Source organism: Anticarsia gemmatalis, chromosome 20 (genome assembly GCF_050436995.1).
Source record: "Anticarsia gemmatalis isolate Benzon Research Colony breed Stoneville strain chromosome 20, ilAntGemm2 primary, whole genome shotgun sequence".
Taxonomy (NCBI): Eukaryota; Metazoa; Arthropoda; class Insecta; order Lepidoptera; family Erebidae; genus Anticarsia; species Anticarsia gemmatalis.
The window spans coordinates 8,611,383-8,627,891 of NC_134764.1; the positions used below are offsets into that span (position 1 = coordinate 8,611,383).

General features: G+C 36.3%; 1 protein-coding gene across 1 annotated transcript; it reads right to left on the reverse strand.

Moving 5' to 3' along the window:
- Window positions 1–289: 289 nt before the first annotated feature.
- Window positions 290–11,830, reverse strand: LOC142981785 (luciferin 4-monooxygenase-like). Its single transcript, XM_076127889.1, has 11 exons — window positions 11,356–11,830; window positions 10,038–10,245; window positions 7,785–7,983; window positions 7,269–7,391; window positions 6,507–6,681; window positions 6,044–6,184; window positions 5,537–5,662; window positions 3,564–3,647; window positions 2,685–2,831; window positions 875–1,040; window positions 290–543 (listed from the first exon to the last, which is right to left on the reverse strand). The coding sequence occupies exons 1-11, from the start codon at window positions 11,509–11,511 to the stop codon at window positions 392–394; spliced, it is 1,677 nt and encodes a 558-aa protein (XP_075984004.1). The 5' UTR covers window positions 11,512–11,830; the 3' UTR covers window positions 290–391.
- Window positions 11,831–16,509: the final 4,679 nt, after the last annotated feature.

Here is a 16,509-nt window from a genome sequence, read left to right on the forward strand (position 1 = left end):
AATAAATATATCTCTGTCTATACCTTCAGATATACCGCGTTAAATAAGATGAAAGAAAACCAAATTGACTTAAACGATTTTAAATTTTTTTTTGTATCGAAATGATATAATTTTGCAATCGTTTTAGCAAGATTAGTTTATGACCAGACACAAAGACATGCAAAAAATAACACATTATTCCCTTGGCGGCAGGCAGAGACCGTCACATTCATCACTGTCAATCCTTAATAACTTATTTTGATTCATTCCCATTCTTACATCTTCTCTTAAATTTAAAATCAAACTAAAATTAAAAGGTCATAATTTATTCAATACTTTTTTACCCATTACTGTCCCACTGCTGGGCAAGGGTCTCTTCCTACATTATGGAGGGGTTAGACCTTATGTAAACTTATGAACAATTAATCATCTTCTTATTGTTGGCTAAGCTTTCGATCGCGATTTCCTTTACTTTTCGCCTGTGCAGTTTGGTAGATGGAGTCAGTGGCAGCTCTTTGAGAAACAGTACTCCGCCTCTTAGTTGTTTCGTGTCCGATAGTTTATCTGAAAAAGCAATTAATAAATATTAATTGACGCAGTGGTAATAGTTTCCACAACTACAGCTACACTAGTCGAGCGTCGGGAGATCAGGGGTTCGGTTCCCACAACGGAACAAATATTTATGCGATACACAAATAGTTGTTTCGGGTTTTATTGTACCCACTTTGTGATTGATGATCTGAAATCTAACATAGGCTACATTTGTTTAAAAAAAATATATTTTCAAAAACTACTGAATTTCATAATTAAACTTTGGATGACTAAAGTTATGTCGAGCCAGCGATTTAGCTACCTAATTATTACTGTATTATTGAACTGGCAACAGCGAACTTACTTTTAACCAAGTCCTTGATCTCATCAGCAGTGAGTTCATACCCCGGTCGCGGCACGACGCAGGCGACGGGCAGGTCCCCGCACTCGGGGTCCGGCACCCCCGTCACCGCCACGTCCAGCACGCCAGGGTGCTGCCGGATCACTGCCTCTAACTCCACCGGAGATATCTGCAAGATAAGAGATAGTTGTTAGATAGAACGACTATTCTGCCGTCGTAAATCTAAACACAGTAACTTCAAAATATGCGTTTTGAGAAAAACGCGGTTGAAGTTTAATGGTTAATTTTTGCTCTCATGAAGATACTAATTATTGTATATTATTTCATGCAACTTTTAATGTTAGTATATAGTTAAATCTTTGATTCTGTATATATATATCTAGTATATTATTATTGTATAAATAATAAAATTAGATAATGTGTTTTAAGCTAGGGTAATAATATAATATTTTTTTATTTTTTTAAGTTACAACACGGTAACTCAACGGTTACTGTGTTGTAACCAAGTTTTACCTATTACTGTGTTGTAACTTTGTAAAGATATTAACATTAGGGGAATTACGACACAGTAAGTATGCACATACTGTGTTATAACTATGTTTCTTAGAAATACGTATAAAATCAGTAATACAGTAAATGAGATACTGTGATTTATTCAAGTATTTGTTGTTTATCTTTGAACAATATTTTATACGCAATCACAGTAACTGAAGAAGCCGTGTTATAATCAAGCAAAATAAAAAAAAAAGTAAATCTATTCACGTTAAAAAAACACAGTTAGTAGTGAGATACTGTTATTTAATTTAAAATAACACAGATACTGTATTTTTTATTAAAAAAAATGTTTTTTTTGTAAAAATACTGTGTTTTTATTTAATGTATTTCGGTAACTATCCATCGTACAAACAAACCGAAAACTTTCTCAAATAGCCCGCGGTCTCCTGATTCCAAAAAACTAAACAAACTATAAACACAGTAACTTAAGTTACTGTGTTTACATTTACGACGGCAGTATTGACAGCATGATGAACAAAGGTCTAAAAAAATATTTTGTATTGAATCTTGTCTCGCTTCTAGTTGGAAAAGTGTTTTGTTTATGTAGTTACATGCATAGAATATATTGTATGTTTCACTGCTTAAGTGGTCTGAGTAATAGCTTATTACATGCGATTACGAAGGCCCCAAATTCGATTCTCGGTTCGAGCTAAGTAGGTAACTAATATATATATTCGCTTAACCTTTTGTTCCAAACTATGTTGGAGTCGACTTCCAGTCCCACCGGATGCAGCTGGATACCAGTGTTTTACATGGAGCGACTGCCTATCTGACCTCCACAACCCAGTTACTTGGGTATTAACACGATACCCTTCGGTAAGACTGGTTGTCAGACTTTCAAGCTTCTGACTACTGTTAACGACTGTCAAAGATCTTCGAAAATGACAGCCGGGACCCACAATTTAACGTGCCTTCCGAAACACGGAGGAACTCGATATGTTTAAGATGGTCACCCATCCACGGAACAACCTCGGCAAGCGTAGCTTAACCTCAGAGATCGATCCGTGCGGCTGTTGTAAACTAAGTCACGAGCTCCTCGTAAGTAGGTAACTAATATGTACATTTAATTAACTCTGCATCAGCGAAAACGCAAAAATTACTTGAATACATACGTACCTGAAATCTCTAAATGAAAATTACCTACATAATTCTATCTGATAGTTATCTGACAGATTTACGTAAGAATACAGAAAAGCTATTCCCCCAAATCGGCATATCATTGAGCCTAGACTAAAACACAAAAAAAATGTAAAAATACCTGATAATTCTTATACTTTAGCAGCAACTTAATTCGTTCGACAAAGAAGAAGTTCCAGTTTTCGTCCCTGTAGAACATGTCTCCCGACATGAACCAGCCGTCGGACGCGAACGATTCTCTTGTCGCTTCTGGGTTGTTGTAGTAACCCTGCAAAATAATACATACATTGTTTTAATAGCCGAGTAGTGAACAACTGAACAGTCATATATTTTAAAAAGACAGCTCCCGTAGTTACTAAGAATTGCTCTTGTGTCGCGAGGACTTCTACAAACATACAAACAACGGATACAAAGCACAACCAGACACGAAACAATGATTTGTGGATCACACAAATAATTGCTCCGTGTGGGGATCGAACCCACGACCTCCCGACGCAGTGGTATCGGCGTGGCGACCTAAACCACAGCCTCGGAGGCAGTTAATAGTCATAATATCAATACTGCGAGTTGCTGACTGAGCAACAAGCTAAGTAATAGTATACTCTAACTTAGTAGAGAGCCTTGTGTGAGAGAGTTAGTTCCGCGAGTAGCGAAGGTATACAAAATTCAGAATTTAGAACCTCAGGTTCTGTTCTTCAGGTTCGCTGGTCTGGTGAGGTTAGTTTATTTTGAATATACACAGAATTATGAAAATATAAATAAATAATTAACCAATAGATAAACCATGCCTGCTACTGAATTGTGGGACTATTGTACGTAGTCGTGTTTAAAATAGTGTGTGTAAAGCTTTGTAAGAAGTGGGTGTCGGTGAAAACGGTAGCCTTATCTTTGCCAATACACATGTGCGAATCTTGGCCATATCGATAATAATCACCTAACATTACTTGAACAAAAAAATCACACAGGTCTAAAATTACTTAAACCAAGGTAGGTACAGTACCTTAAAAACGCCAGGTCCTTTCAGCCACAGTTCACCACACTTGTTGGGTTCCGTAACGTCTTTCTTCGTATCTACATCCACTAGCTGTAAAATAAATAAAATATTAAGACTAAAAAGACATACACAGACAACTAATGTACGTTAAATTGATAGTCACTATTCAGTACATTGCTGCTTTGACGTTACGCGTTAATCACTATAATCCATGCGAGGAAACAATGTATAGCACAATGGCTTTCGTATAGTTGTCAACTAAAATATTAGGTCGGGGAAAAAGTCTTTTCGCATTATAGTATGTATGAACTTGTAATAAAATCTCTTTGGCTACAAGAATCAAATGAGGTACACGGTTCATTAGGTTTCTTTTAGTGTGCTCGTGAGGTACCCAAATATCGAGTTTTTTTGCGTAGAGAAAAGATTTTATTACTAGTTCATACATACTAAGTATAATGCGAAAAGAATTTTCCCCGACCTAATACGTGATAGACCCCCAGGTACGTTGTACTCGTAACCGGGCGGTCCTGTATGACAAGATGTATGGATGTCATGCAAAGGAAGTTTGTAAGGATCGTACCAAGTGGCGTTCTTTGTATGGCGTGATAAGACTATACCGATAGTTGCGAGATTATTCTCTAATCTGAAATCTCTTATCAGTCTTTACTTTGTAGTAATATAATACAGTAGTTTATCTTAGGCCCATTCATTGTCGTCTGGCAGTTGCAGTCGCTGGATTATAAACAATAAAAATAAGTAAAAAAGCTTATTGTCTTAAGATAACCGAATTTATTGAGCCCACCTGCATTTCCTTATCGTTCATAATACATAAATTCGCACTTATATCGAGAAAAAGAAATGGTCGTCAACCGGGTATCAAACCTCCTTAGACCGTATTTTTACGTGCCCTTCGAAACAAGTAAGCTCATTTTAAATATACTGACCCATAAGTGCAACTGGCAATAAGCATCTATCATCAATTTAAACAACATTTTTTATGAGTTACAATCACCGGTCGGAAAACAATCTGTGGATTAAGTAACCCTAGACGCGGTCGTTTTATAGATGGGTGACCAAAGCATGTAGACGCTCAGCTTAAATACAGCTGAGCGTCACCATGCTTCGGTGGGCACGTTAAGAGTCGATCCTGGTTGTTAAGATAACAGTCGTGAAGCCATGTCAAAGGCCTTTCAGGCGACTTGAACAACTTTGACACTAGGTTGACCGCTAACCATAGGTACGATATGAAATAGTAATATAGCTAAGCACTTATGTATTATCTGTACTGACATTTTTATGATTATTACGTTTCCTTAGTTAGGTAACCTAGTTCAAGACCTTTGATCTGACTTTTTGTCAATCGTAGAGCTATCTTCCTCTTGGGTTATCTTATTCGACAATAACTGCCAATATTTGCATTACCGAAGCATAAAATAATTTGGTTTTTTTAATTAATCTCAGCCTCCTAAGATATGGCAAAAGACCGAGAAGAATAAATTAAGATCACGAGGGCAACCATTTTTCCCAGCACATAGATGATAAAGTAAGTAGTAACAAAATGAATTTCCTACCACTATTGACTATCGGCTAACGAGTGGCTAGCGATCGAGCTACTGGCGAATTTTGTATGAAAAACTAATCAGCGCCCCTAGCGTAATTTGCTAAAATTATTTCTTAAATGTCAAACGCTTGCCAGTCGATAAAGCAACTGTAAGAAATCAGATTGTTGATCATCATCAGCCTAACCTTTCTTCCAACTATGTTGGAGACGACTTCCATCCTCAACGGATGCAGCTGAATATCAGTAAATATAGTGACTGCCCATCTGACCTGCACAACTCAGTTACCACAATACCCCATAACAATATCCCGCGGGTTATATAAATTATTTAAACGGGATTATTATAAGATGTCAGACTTTATATTTTCTGTTTCTATACAGAGAGATATATTATACAAAGGGTGTATAAGTAACTCACCCTGTATTGTAGATGTCCGTTCCGTTTGCCACAGGAGCCGAGCGGTGCGCCCACACATTGAAACGCTAAGGAGCCCAACTCACTCATGCCATATGTGTCGTTTATTATTGTTCTAGGAGTCATTTTCTGTAATGAAACATGGTTTTATAACACCGTGCCTTTAAAAGTTTTATAACTATCGCAGTTTGTAAATTAAACAGCAAAACGGGTTTTAAAAAAAGTTGAGAGAGATTTTTAAAGGCAAAAATGAGGCTTGTTCTAACGGTAAAGTAAAGCATAGTGATGAAACTTAGTATGACTGAGCTTTAAAAAAGTTATTGTATTGAAGCAAAGCGCAAGTTGCGCTATATTCCATCACTGTTTTAATATTAAGCACGGGTTTTCTCCTGAAATTAGGGAAGCGTTAGGCTCTAAGGTATGCAAAGTTTTCGCAAGATGTTTTCTTTCACGTCACGAAAATAGTTTAACGTTTTGGTAATTATTTTGTTAAGACTTAGGAGTACTTACTCTAATTTGCGCCACCAATTCTGGAGGTACCGCACTACCTCCAACGAAAATAACATCGAAGCTTGAGAGGTCATAGTCCTGTTCAATTGCCTCCTTTACGATCGTGGCAAGCATCGTGGGACTGTTTACTAATAACTTCGGCTGGAACACAACAAGAGAATTTACTGTTAATAAAAACGAATTAAACTCATATGGAGGCGCTCACAGGCCGGTAAACGATCTAAGGGTTAAGCAACTTTTGGCGCGGTCATTCTATAGATGCGTGACCGCATAGTAGTAAAAAATTAAGCTGAGCATCTCAGTGCTTCGAAGGACACGTAGAAAGTTGGTTCTGATTGTTGTCAATTAAGATAACAGTCTTCAATTCGTCATTTTGGGAAGACTTTAAATAACTTTGACACTAGGTTGACACAAAGCATAAACAGGAAATAAATTTAAACTTTTTTTTTACCAAACGTCTTACCTCATATTTCTTGATCAGGTAGACTAGATGTTCAGGAGTTGGTTCCGCAGAACTTTGTATCCTTGAATACTTCATGTAAGGGCCCAGCATGTAGTGAATGATGGTGGAGAGCCACATCAAAGGAGAGGTGATTAGCGCGGAGGTGACCGGTGACGGGAATTTTGTGAAGAAAGAACTGTAAAAAGTATATAATATAATTTGGACAACTGACACACGGTAGTTTGATTTCAATCTAAGGAGAACTTGTACTTTGGTATCCAGATAACTGATAAACATATGTACATATATACTGCTAAATTTGGAGGCTTTGACGGCCTTCGTGGCGCAGTGGTTAAGGCAGTCGCCACGCCACTACCATGCGTGGAGAGTTCGATTCCCACACTGATTTTTTTAAAAAATTGTGCGTTCCACAAAAACTTGTTTCGAGTCTGGTTGTCCTTAGTGCCCGTTGTTTGTATGTTTGTAAAAGTCCCCGCGACACAAGAGCAATTCTTTGTGCGGAAGTTGTCTATTTAAAAAAGAAAAAATAAGAATAATTTCATATAGATAAATTTACCACCAGACTCAGAACAGATACTCGTGCTCATCACACAAAAATTACCCGGGTAGGATTCGAGCCTACCACACGAGGCGCTACGGTTATTGCAGCGAGGTGACCACGTGAACCTCTAGGTCAAGCATTCAGTTATAAATATATATCTTTAGGCCTCAGTTGCCTGAAATAAAGGAATAAATAAATAATAAAAGTAATGTAAAACTTACAAAGGATAAGATCCAGAAATAACCAGGTTCTTGTGGGTAAGAGAAGCTGCTTTAGGCAGTCCCGTGGTGCCACTCGTTGAAATAAGTAACGCAATGGAATCTTCTGGGTCTATATCTACTGCTCTGAAAAAATAAGGCGTATTATTAGAAACAAACGCTAGAAAAATCTATCAAGACTTTGAATAGATAAACTTATCAAAAACTGCTAAACTTAATTACCTGTCATTGTTTTTGTTAGAAACTCTTTATTCAGCTTTCTTAGCATTCGTAAATATTTGAATGCAATACTTTAAACTTACTAAGAACCAGAAGGTTACTTCTGGCTACTATTGAGGCATTAATAACGTGAATTTTAAGAAGGATCAGTTGCATTTTATCTGAAACGGTAATCGAACCTGGGATCTCGTGATCGACAGTAGTAAACCTTACCGTAGAGATCACAGAGGCAGTCGATAGTCTGAGAATCTTTGCTTGGTATACTTTTTTTTTCGAATTAATGAAAGTATAAATACTTACTGAAATTCTTCAGGATCAATATCTTCGCCGTGCTTGTCCATCATTTCTTTGAAGCTCAAACTATGAGGGCTCTTGTCGAACGAGATGACTATAGTGTCCAGTCCCAACAGTTCTATCGCTTTTTGTATATCCTGGACCTTTTCACTTTGGCAGAAGACTACCTTAGGTTTGGTTACGTCGAAGAAACCTTTTAATTCATCTGAAACAATCAGTAAAAAATTAACTACTATTCATACATACATCTTACAAAATCACCAAATGTAATCTTACACTACATCTTAATCATAGATCATCTCAAATGTTCGCGATAACCTCAAAATGTACTGAACGAATTTTCATATGGTTTTTACCAATATATAGAGCGACACTCGAGGAAGGTTGTAGTGTATATTATTATCATATCCAGCCAGAACCGAGGAGGCTATGGCGAACATAAAATCTCTTCTTTGATCATGGGGGTATGCAGAAAGAAAAAGAACGCTTCTTGCTACGATCGAGCCCATTATTTTGCGTTGTCACATCCATCCACACATCTTGTCATACAGTATCTTATTTATTTAGTTACTTATTACAACGCACTTTTTATCGAATATCAAAGGTAGTCATTGTCAATTGGAGTAAAAACAATTGTGCAATAACGGTGTAAATAGATAGATAGGAGATTTATCTATGTGTAGTGAATCAACCATATTTACATCTCTTTAAAAACCTTCAAATAATCTAACCCAATACTGTCCCACTGCTGGGCAAGAGTCTCCTCCCGGAATAAGGGAGAAGTTGAGCCTTAAGTCCACCACGCTGGCGAAGTGCATATATTGCATGCTCTCAAGAAATATAAAGGGTTAAAGGTTCACGATGTTTCCCTTCACCGTTAAAACAAGTCATAATTATTTTTAACACGCACATAGCTTCGAAAAGTCATTGGTGTGTTGCCACTGTTGTTGGGTTCGAGCCTTTCATTTTCAGTTCAGACCACTCGGCTATCACTGCACTAAAATGCAACTTGTATGATAATTTTAATCGGCTAAGCGAGGATGAGTTAGTCTTTCGACAGGAAATAGATTAGACTTTTATTTATAACTAATCCTATTAAACCAGTGAGTAGAACTTTGATAACAATCTTAAGTTTATTACTGCTTATCTATTTAATAGATGTTATCTATGTATGTAGAAATAGATATAAAAAGATAGGATGAGTCGTTTTTGGAGATCCAAAGGTCGAACTCACGATGTTATTTTGCAGACGGCAATGACTGATCTGACGCTCGCATCACAAATTAAAATGCTTGTCATACTTCTGTTGTGGTTTTAAGAATATGCCTTGTTTTTTTTTGTTTCAACATAGTCGCTTAGCTGTGCGAAAAACGACGTTAAAATATTCTCGCCACAAAGCAAAACAAAAAACAATATGTAACAGTCTATAGGTACATATTTCTGACGCTGACTTGACAGAGCGTTTTTTTTTGTATGAAGTTTTAACGTTATTGAATAGATAAACTGCCGCTAAATGTACCTCAGAAACCGGGGGTTAATAGATAAATTGTTAACTCAAATAACTCGATTAGACTAGTATTGCTTGGCCGTGATAAGAAGTTTGGACAACATAATAGGTAATATTTGTGGATACAGGTGTAACATAATCAAAACCTTAGGAACAAATCACGGCAAATGTGCGTGATTCTATTTCGCGATAACTATTTACTTTTCATCATCATCAGCCTATAACTGTTAACTGCGTGCCACGTTGTTCCAGTGTCTACAGGCAATCCTACGTATGATTTACTATGATCCCCGTGCAATAATACATACATACTATTACATACAATAATATATACTACGCCTGTCATACCCGGAGGAAAAGGAGTATAAAATACACCCCTGTGTAACCATTTACAGCTTTAGTCTGAAGCCGCGTCCGCACTAAGCGTGCTGCCTCGCGAGGCAATATCTCGGTCTCGCTCATTTCGATTTTAAAGAAAAGAGACTGAGATATTGCCTCGCGAGGCAGCACGCTTAGTCTGGACGCGGCTTCATGTGACAAAGAGCGATTTGCCATTTACAGGGCACGTTACTAAACTCCTTGTAATTAATGAGAAATATTCTAAAATAGATTAGTTAGCAAATATTACCAGCACTTAGCCGGGAGTCGAGAGACACGTCCTGATCAGCATTCGTATACAGTACCTCCCAGCAACAGAGGTACGCAAAAATATACGCATAGGTAGTAACAGAATAACAAATAAATATACTCACAAACTCCCATAGTCCTGTCCGCCGGAGCCACAGGAAGACCCATAAACCATCCAGCATAGAATGGTATAGCCTGGTCCAGGTGGTTTGGCGACAGAAGAACCAGTACATCATCCTTCTTTACACCCAACTTCTTGAGGCTGGTGACACATCTGATGCATCTCTTGAGCACTGACGAATTGGTTTCTGATTCACCGGTCGCACCATCCGTCTGAGAAGAAAAATTAATAGATAGGATATAGATAGATCATGGCGTCTTGGAGTTAATTTCTTAGTTTAAACAGTGTTATTAAGTCCTCCTGAATATTTTTATTGTCATACTGGGGTTCTGTGGGGTCCAGTGTTATAAATAATTGGGTACATGTCTACTTGTGAAATGTATCTGATTTGATTAGTAGCCTAGGTACTACCCTACTCTCTTTATGAAATATGAAATTGTAGAAAAACCACATAGTAACGTCACTATTTCGGATTTTTCGTTGAGATTAAACGAGTGTTTAAAATAATATTTCAGACTGTAATAATTACTATTTCAACATTATTGACAAAAAAAGCCTTTATATAAGCATTTTGGATAAATCTTTTATGAGTACAAGTATGATAATTTTTCGTAAACAGTCCAGCCTATTAAAAAATATGTATATTACATTTCGTACAAAATCTTATAGGTATTGAAAAAACTTTTAAATAGTATTAAATGTTATATTGTATTTAAAAAAATACACGATCAATTTAAGTTTTCAAACGTAGAGATTCAAACATAATTTGGACTTTACTCTTACATAGCGTGATCTTTACCAATTACTTCTCACTTGTAATTAAAGCATAGTCATGTACAAATAAGATAGCAATAACATTTGAATACAAAGTCCCTAAACCGCACTTATCCAGCGTAGTGGACTAAAGGCCTAATCCCTCCCTCAGTCCGGGAGGAGAACCTTACCCAGTAGCTAAGCAGAAATCTCACAAATTCACTAATACTTTTTTTTTTACATACCAATGACTTTTTGAAGTTAAGTGTGCAATAGAAATAATTATCACATGCTCCAACAGTAAACGAAAACATCGTAAGGAAACCTTCATGCCTATGTTTAATACATTTATTGAGGGCATGCAAAGTCCCCAACCCGCACTTGGCCAGCGTGGTGGACTCAAGGCCTAAACCCTCCCTCATTACGGGATTTTTTTTTAAATATTCCTTGAAGTACGAGGATGAGTCTTAAAAAAATTTAAATCTTACAAAAATTTAAGGAATCAACCGTTAGTTGGTACAAAGTTCGTAGGGACAGCTAGTAACTAAGTAATATAATTAATAAATTACCTGCATCACAAACTCAGGGTCATCTCTCAAGCTCTGAAGAATGATCTTCCCGAGGTGAAACCTGTCACTCGGTATACCAGTCTTGGCCACTACTCGCGATGTCAACTCATTCACGTACATATGGACGAAATTATTACCAAAATACTGGTCCGCCATTTTAATTAATAATCACGTATTTTTTTGTAATTTGTACTTGTTTAATGATATTTTTTGTTTATTTTAAACTGTTTTCTAGGTTTCCTTTTAATTTTTTCACTTATTATAATTTTTCTTCTTATTTTTTCTATTAAATATTTTTGTTTATGTTTTATTTTTATTTATTCACTTAGTATTATAGATATTTATTAAAAAAATATTTTTGTTTAATTTAATTTATTTATTTCACTTTATTATTTCTCCAAACTATTATATTTTTTATATTAAACTAGCGAAAAAATAACAAGAGACTTTTGAGTCCGAGATGCTCAGTGCTACTGATGACAATACTGTATATATACTAAAGTTAAGTATTATATACAAAATATTGTGTAATGACAAAGATAATTTTTTCCTCGTAAACGTCTCGATAACGTTATCTTCGTCTAAACAATTTAATTCTAACCTGCCTTTATCTAAGTACTTGTAGTTTTAGGGCATCATTTGGTTGAGATTTTATCAGTAGACGTATGTATTAGAAGTATATAAGTATATTTATTAGGTAACTGGTTGCCATGGTAACCACGGTGAAATGGGGCATCATTTGGTTGTAAATTTATCAGCAGAAGTATTTAAGCACGTTTCTTAGTTAACTGGTTGCCATGGTAACCATTGTGGAATGTGACCGTGGGTGGGTTGTCTAAAAATATGTATTTGTTTACATTTACATACGTATAATCACTCCTTCGTCACATATGGGTAGGCGGAGATCAAAGTACGCCACTTGGTACGATCCTTACAAACTGCCCTTGTCTTGTTTTTCATCGTTTCATATCTTGTCATATAGCACCGCCGGTTACCAAGTTATCTATTTTATTAATTTTGTTTGATTGCTACTTGAAACTGTAGCAGTGAGTTTTATTGACATGTCAGGCTCTTTTTTAAGTTGTTAGACTATAGTAACGCTCACATCTACATCTTGAACCAACTGCAATTACATACACAATCACGCCTGTTATGACCATAGATGTAGACAGATGTCTATGAAATACACCCTCGTTTCGCTTTCAACAATGTAAGTAATAAGAGTAGCCTATAGTAATTTACTGGGGACGTTTACTAACCCCAGGTTACGATTGTAAAATATTGTAATATAGATTAGAAAAGACCAATAGCCGAGTATTATTTACTAGCTGACTCGCGCAACTTCGCTTGCGTCACATAAGAGAGAATCGGTCAAAATTTTCACCGTTTTTGTAACATTTTTCGTTGCTACTTCGCTCCTATTGGTCGTAGCGTGATGAAATATAGCCTATAGCCTTCCTCGATAAATGGACTATCAAACACTGAAAGAATTTTTCAAATCGGACCAGTAGTTCCTGAGATTAGCGCGTTCAAACAAACAAACAAACAATCAAACAAACAAACAAACTCTTCAGCTTTATAATATTAGTATAGATGGATAAGAACGCAGAGGAATCGAACCCGAGACCTCATCATCAGCAGTTGGATACTCGCCACAGAGCCAGTTCTCTACGTTAATTAGCTGTAGGTACTTATAGCTAAATTACAAAAATTGATATTAATTATAGAAATCCTCACCAACAAGGTGAGGTCTTTTTACGTCATCTCTGGCCTTCTCTTATCATTATATTAACAATAATTAGTTTTAAATTAAATCCCAGCCTATTTTTAATTATTGAATTACTAGCACTTAGCACGCGACTTTGCGTGAAAAGATTTCATGTTTCGTACCTATAAGGTGACAAATTATTTGTAGCCTTTGACCGTGACAAAAAATTAACTATATAATCTTGTAAAAATGTAACAATATTAATTACCTTTTGTGATAGCCGAGTGCTATAAGTTAGTACCTTCGCAAGTGGTTGCAGGTTCGAACCTGAGGCAACACACCAATGACTTGTCGAATTATGTGTGTATAAGAAATAATTATCACTTGTTCCAACGGTTTAGGAAAACATTATGATGCAACCTTTCATGCCTGAAAGTTTTTTAAAACAGTTCTTGAAGGTATGCCAAGTCCTCAACCCGCAATTGGCCAGCGTGGTGGACTCAAGGCCCAACACTTATTACGGGAGGAGACCCTAGCCGAGCTGTGGGATATTAATGGGTTAAAATTTTATTTATAAATTAAGTACCTACTTATATTTCAATAGAAAACTGGAAAAATCCATTGATTCGTTCCTATCAGGTATTTATCAAATATGCGCTGTAGACGGATTTTATCAAGATTTAGTTTACAATGTCTGAAGTCCAGACCAATAAAAATATGAGTACGTACTACGTTTCAAATTATGCTGAAGAATAATTTTATGAATTGCTAATAAATTATCCTACTAATACATATTATAAATGCGAAAGTTTGTGAGAATGGATGTATGGATGTTTGTAACTCTTTCACGCAAATACTACTGAACTGATTACGATGAAATTTGGTAATAGGTAGCTGAAGTCTTAGGCATTGGCTATCCCAGAGTTCCCGAGGGATCGGGATTTTGCACGGGAAGGGTTTCCACGCGGACGAAGTCGCTGTTATCTTAATTGACAACCACCGCGACCAACCTTTTACGTGCCTTCCGAAGTATGGAGACGCTCAGTTCAAATACCACTATGCGGTCACCCATCTATAGAATGACCGTGCCAACAGTTGCTTAACCCACAGATCGTTTACCAACCGGTGAACACAACTGGCTATGAGCGCCTTAAAGTCTATATAAAATGTAAGGAGACGGAAATACGAATATCTGATTAACACAAAAACCGTACGTTCTTATGGCATGACTGTGTTATCTTTGAGAAGTAAGTAATGTAAAAAAAATAATTTCTCAGCCTTCGAGATACTATTATGTCATTATAATAATTTATTGTTTATAAACGTCAAATTAATCAACCTGTCATTCTCATTGTCTGTTTTTAAAGCTTAGTTTTCACTGTAGTTTTAGCACACTCGGTCTAGCCTTTCCGGAAACCATTCCTTTTTGCCTTTTCTGTCTTACTGTATGCAGTTGAATACGTATATATACCCAGGTAACTGGGTTGTGGACGTCCGATAGGCCGTCGCTTCATGTAAAATCCAGTATTTTACATAAAGCGACTGCCTATATTCAACTGCATTCTTCACGTAAAGCCGACTCCACCATAGTTGAAATTGTTGTGTGTGAGTGTGTGTGTGTGTGTGTGTGTTGTGAACAAACATATAAGTACAAATCTATCCTCACAAACTTCCACATGCATAGTGCATGTTATTATTAGAATGACACGTTAAAATATTTATTGCTATGTCATAAGTAGTCATAACATAGCTAGACATTAGTTGATCAGGATCTAATGAATATTTTTATTCGATACGATAATCCGTTACTTCCAGCAAGAGGATCATCGCGAAAGATTATATTATTATCGTCACTTGAAATAAAATAAACTTTAGTACGATGATTATTACTATATGAGATAATATAACTGTCATTGAACTGATAAGAAAAACAATCAGATTGGGATCAGAAGTGTGATTCTCTACCGACGACTATCAGTGGCGCGATTCACTAAAGTCAGTACTGTTGAGTATCGAAAGTTTGACATTTAAAATGTACTGCCAAAATAGTTCCTACGACGCCCGCTAGAGGCGCTGATCAGATTTTCATACAACTATTCTTGATGAATAGCCGGTTGTCGGTAGACGATAGTAGAAGAAAAAAAAAACGACACCTTCATGAATAAAATAATATTAATTGCTTTTAATTAACTAGTTTTATAAAGGTTTATTGTTGGCCTCTGATTTCATGGATCTATTAAACTCATACCTTTAATTACGATAGAGTAAAAAATGAATTTTCGATAAAAAAGGGTGTTACGATCTTATACGCGGAAGCTGTCGAAATGTGCGACCTACAAATAATATAAATTAAAAAATTACAAATAATATTACGTGTCAATTGTATGTTTGTAAAAGTCACTGCGACACAAGAAAAGTTTTAAGTGCAGGTTGTTACTAAAAAGATAAGACAAGAATAATCCTCATCAGACTGTGGGAACACTGCTTTTGATCTTGTTCATCCCTGACTGAGCCTAGAAAAAGCAGAGATGAAGGTTGCCTATTTGTCATTATTTTTTCATAGTACAATAAGCCATTAGTATCAATACTAATTATTTATCAATAAAGTACTTGACTACCAGTCAAATCAGCTACTCTTTAAGAAATGGCAAAATCACATTTTTGTATAAAAATACGGTGAAATGTAGCACGATTCTGTACAGTCAGTATTGTCGAGTATCGAAAGTTTGACATTTAGAATGTACTGCCAAAATAGTTCCTACGACGCCCGTCAGCGGCGCTGATCAGATTTTCGTACAAAATTTCTTGATGACAGGCCCGTTGTCGGTACTCGATAGTAGTAGAGAATCGAGCTACTGATGTCACAGTTTTGTATTTACGTTAGTATCATATGAGTGCCTAATAAAATGTTCCAGTGTGCAATAATTACAATTTCATTTTTTTTTTCAACTTAATACTATCTCACTGCTGGGTAAAGGTCTCTTACCAAAACGAGGGCGGGGTCTACCACTCTGGCCAAGCGTGGGATGGGGGGTCATTTCGTGCCAATCATGAAATAAAAATGGTCACCCATCCGACACTTAACCTTGACATCGTAGCTTTACCTTGTCTGTACTAAATACTGCTCAGTAACTGTTGAGGAAAACTGAAAATGTGCAATAAGGAAACCAGCATGTAATGATGATAAAAATAAATATATTATTTTATTGGGGTTCCCTATGCTCTTGAAAACCGTTTTTTGCTTAAGTATGCAAAATATTATGTAAAAAGCCCGTATTGTTTTTTGTAGTTCACTGAACTTGTTTTTCATGCGTATAAATACCGTTTCGGTAGTGAACGTGAGATCCCGGGTTCGAATCTATTTTGTTAAAAAGTGTTTTCTGTTAAGAATTTCTCAGAGATAGCCAGGAGTGAGGAAGTTGTATACTTCCGTACTTCAGAGAGCA

Excerpts from the sequence above, each read along its gene's own strand:
- LOC142981785 (XM_076127889.1), bottom strand. The coding sequence starts at position 11,511 with ATGGCGGACCAGTATTTTGGTAATAATTTCGTCCATATGTACGTGAAT. Across the intron at positions 6,682-7,268 it reads ATTTCTGGATCTTATCCTTT|TTCTTTCTTCACAAAATTCC; the intron begins GTAAGTTTTACA and ends TACTTTTTACAG. Across the intron at positions 6,185-6,506 it reads ACCTGATCAAGAAATATGAG|CCGAAGTTATTAGTAAACAG; the intron begins GTAAGACGTTTG and ends GTTGTGTTCCAG.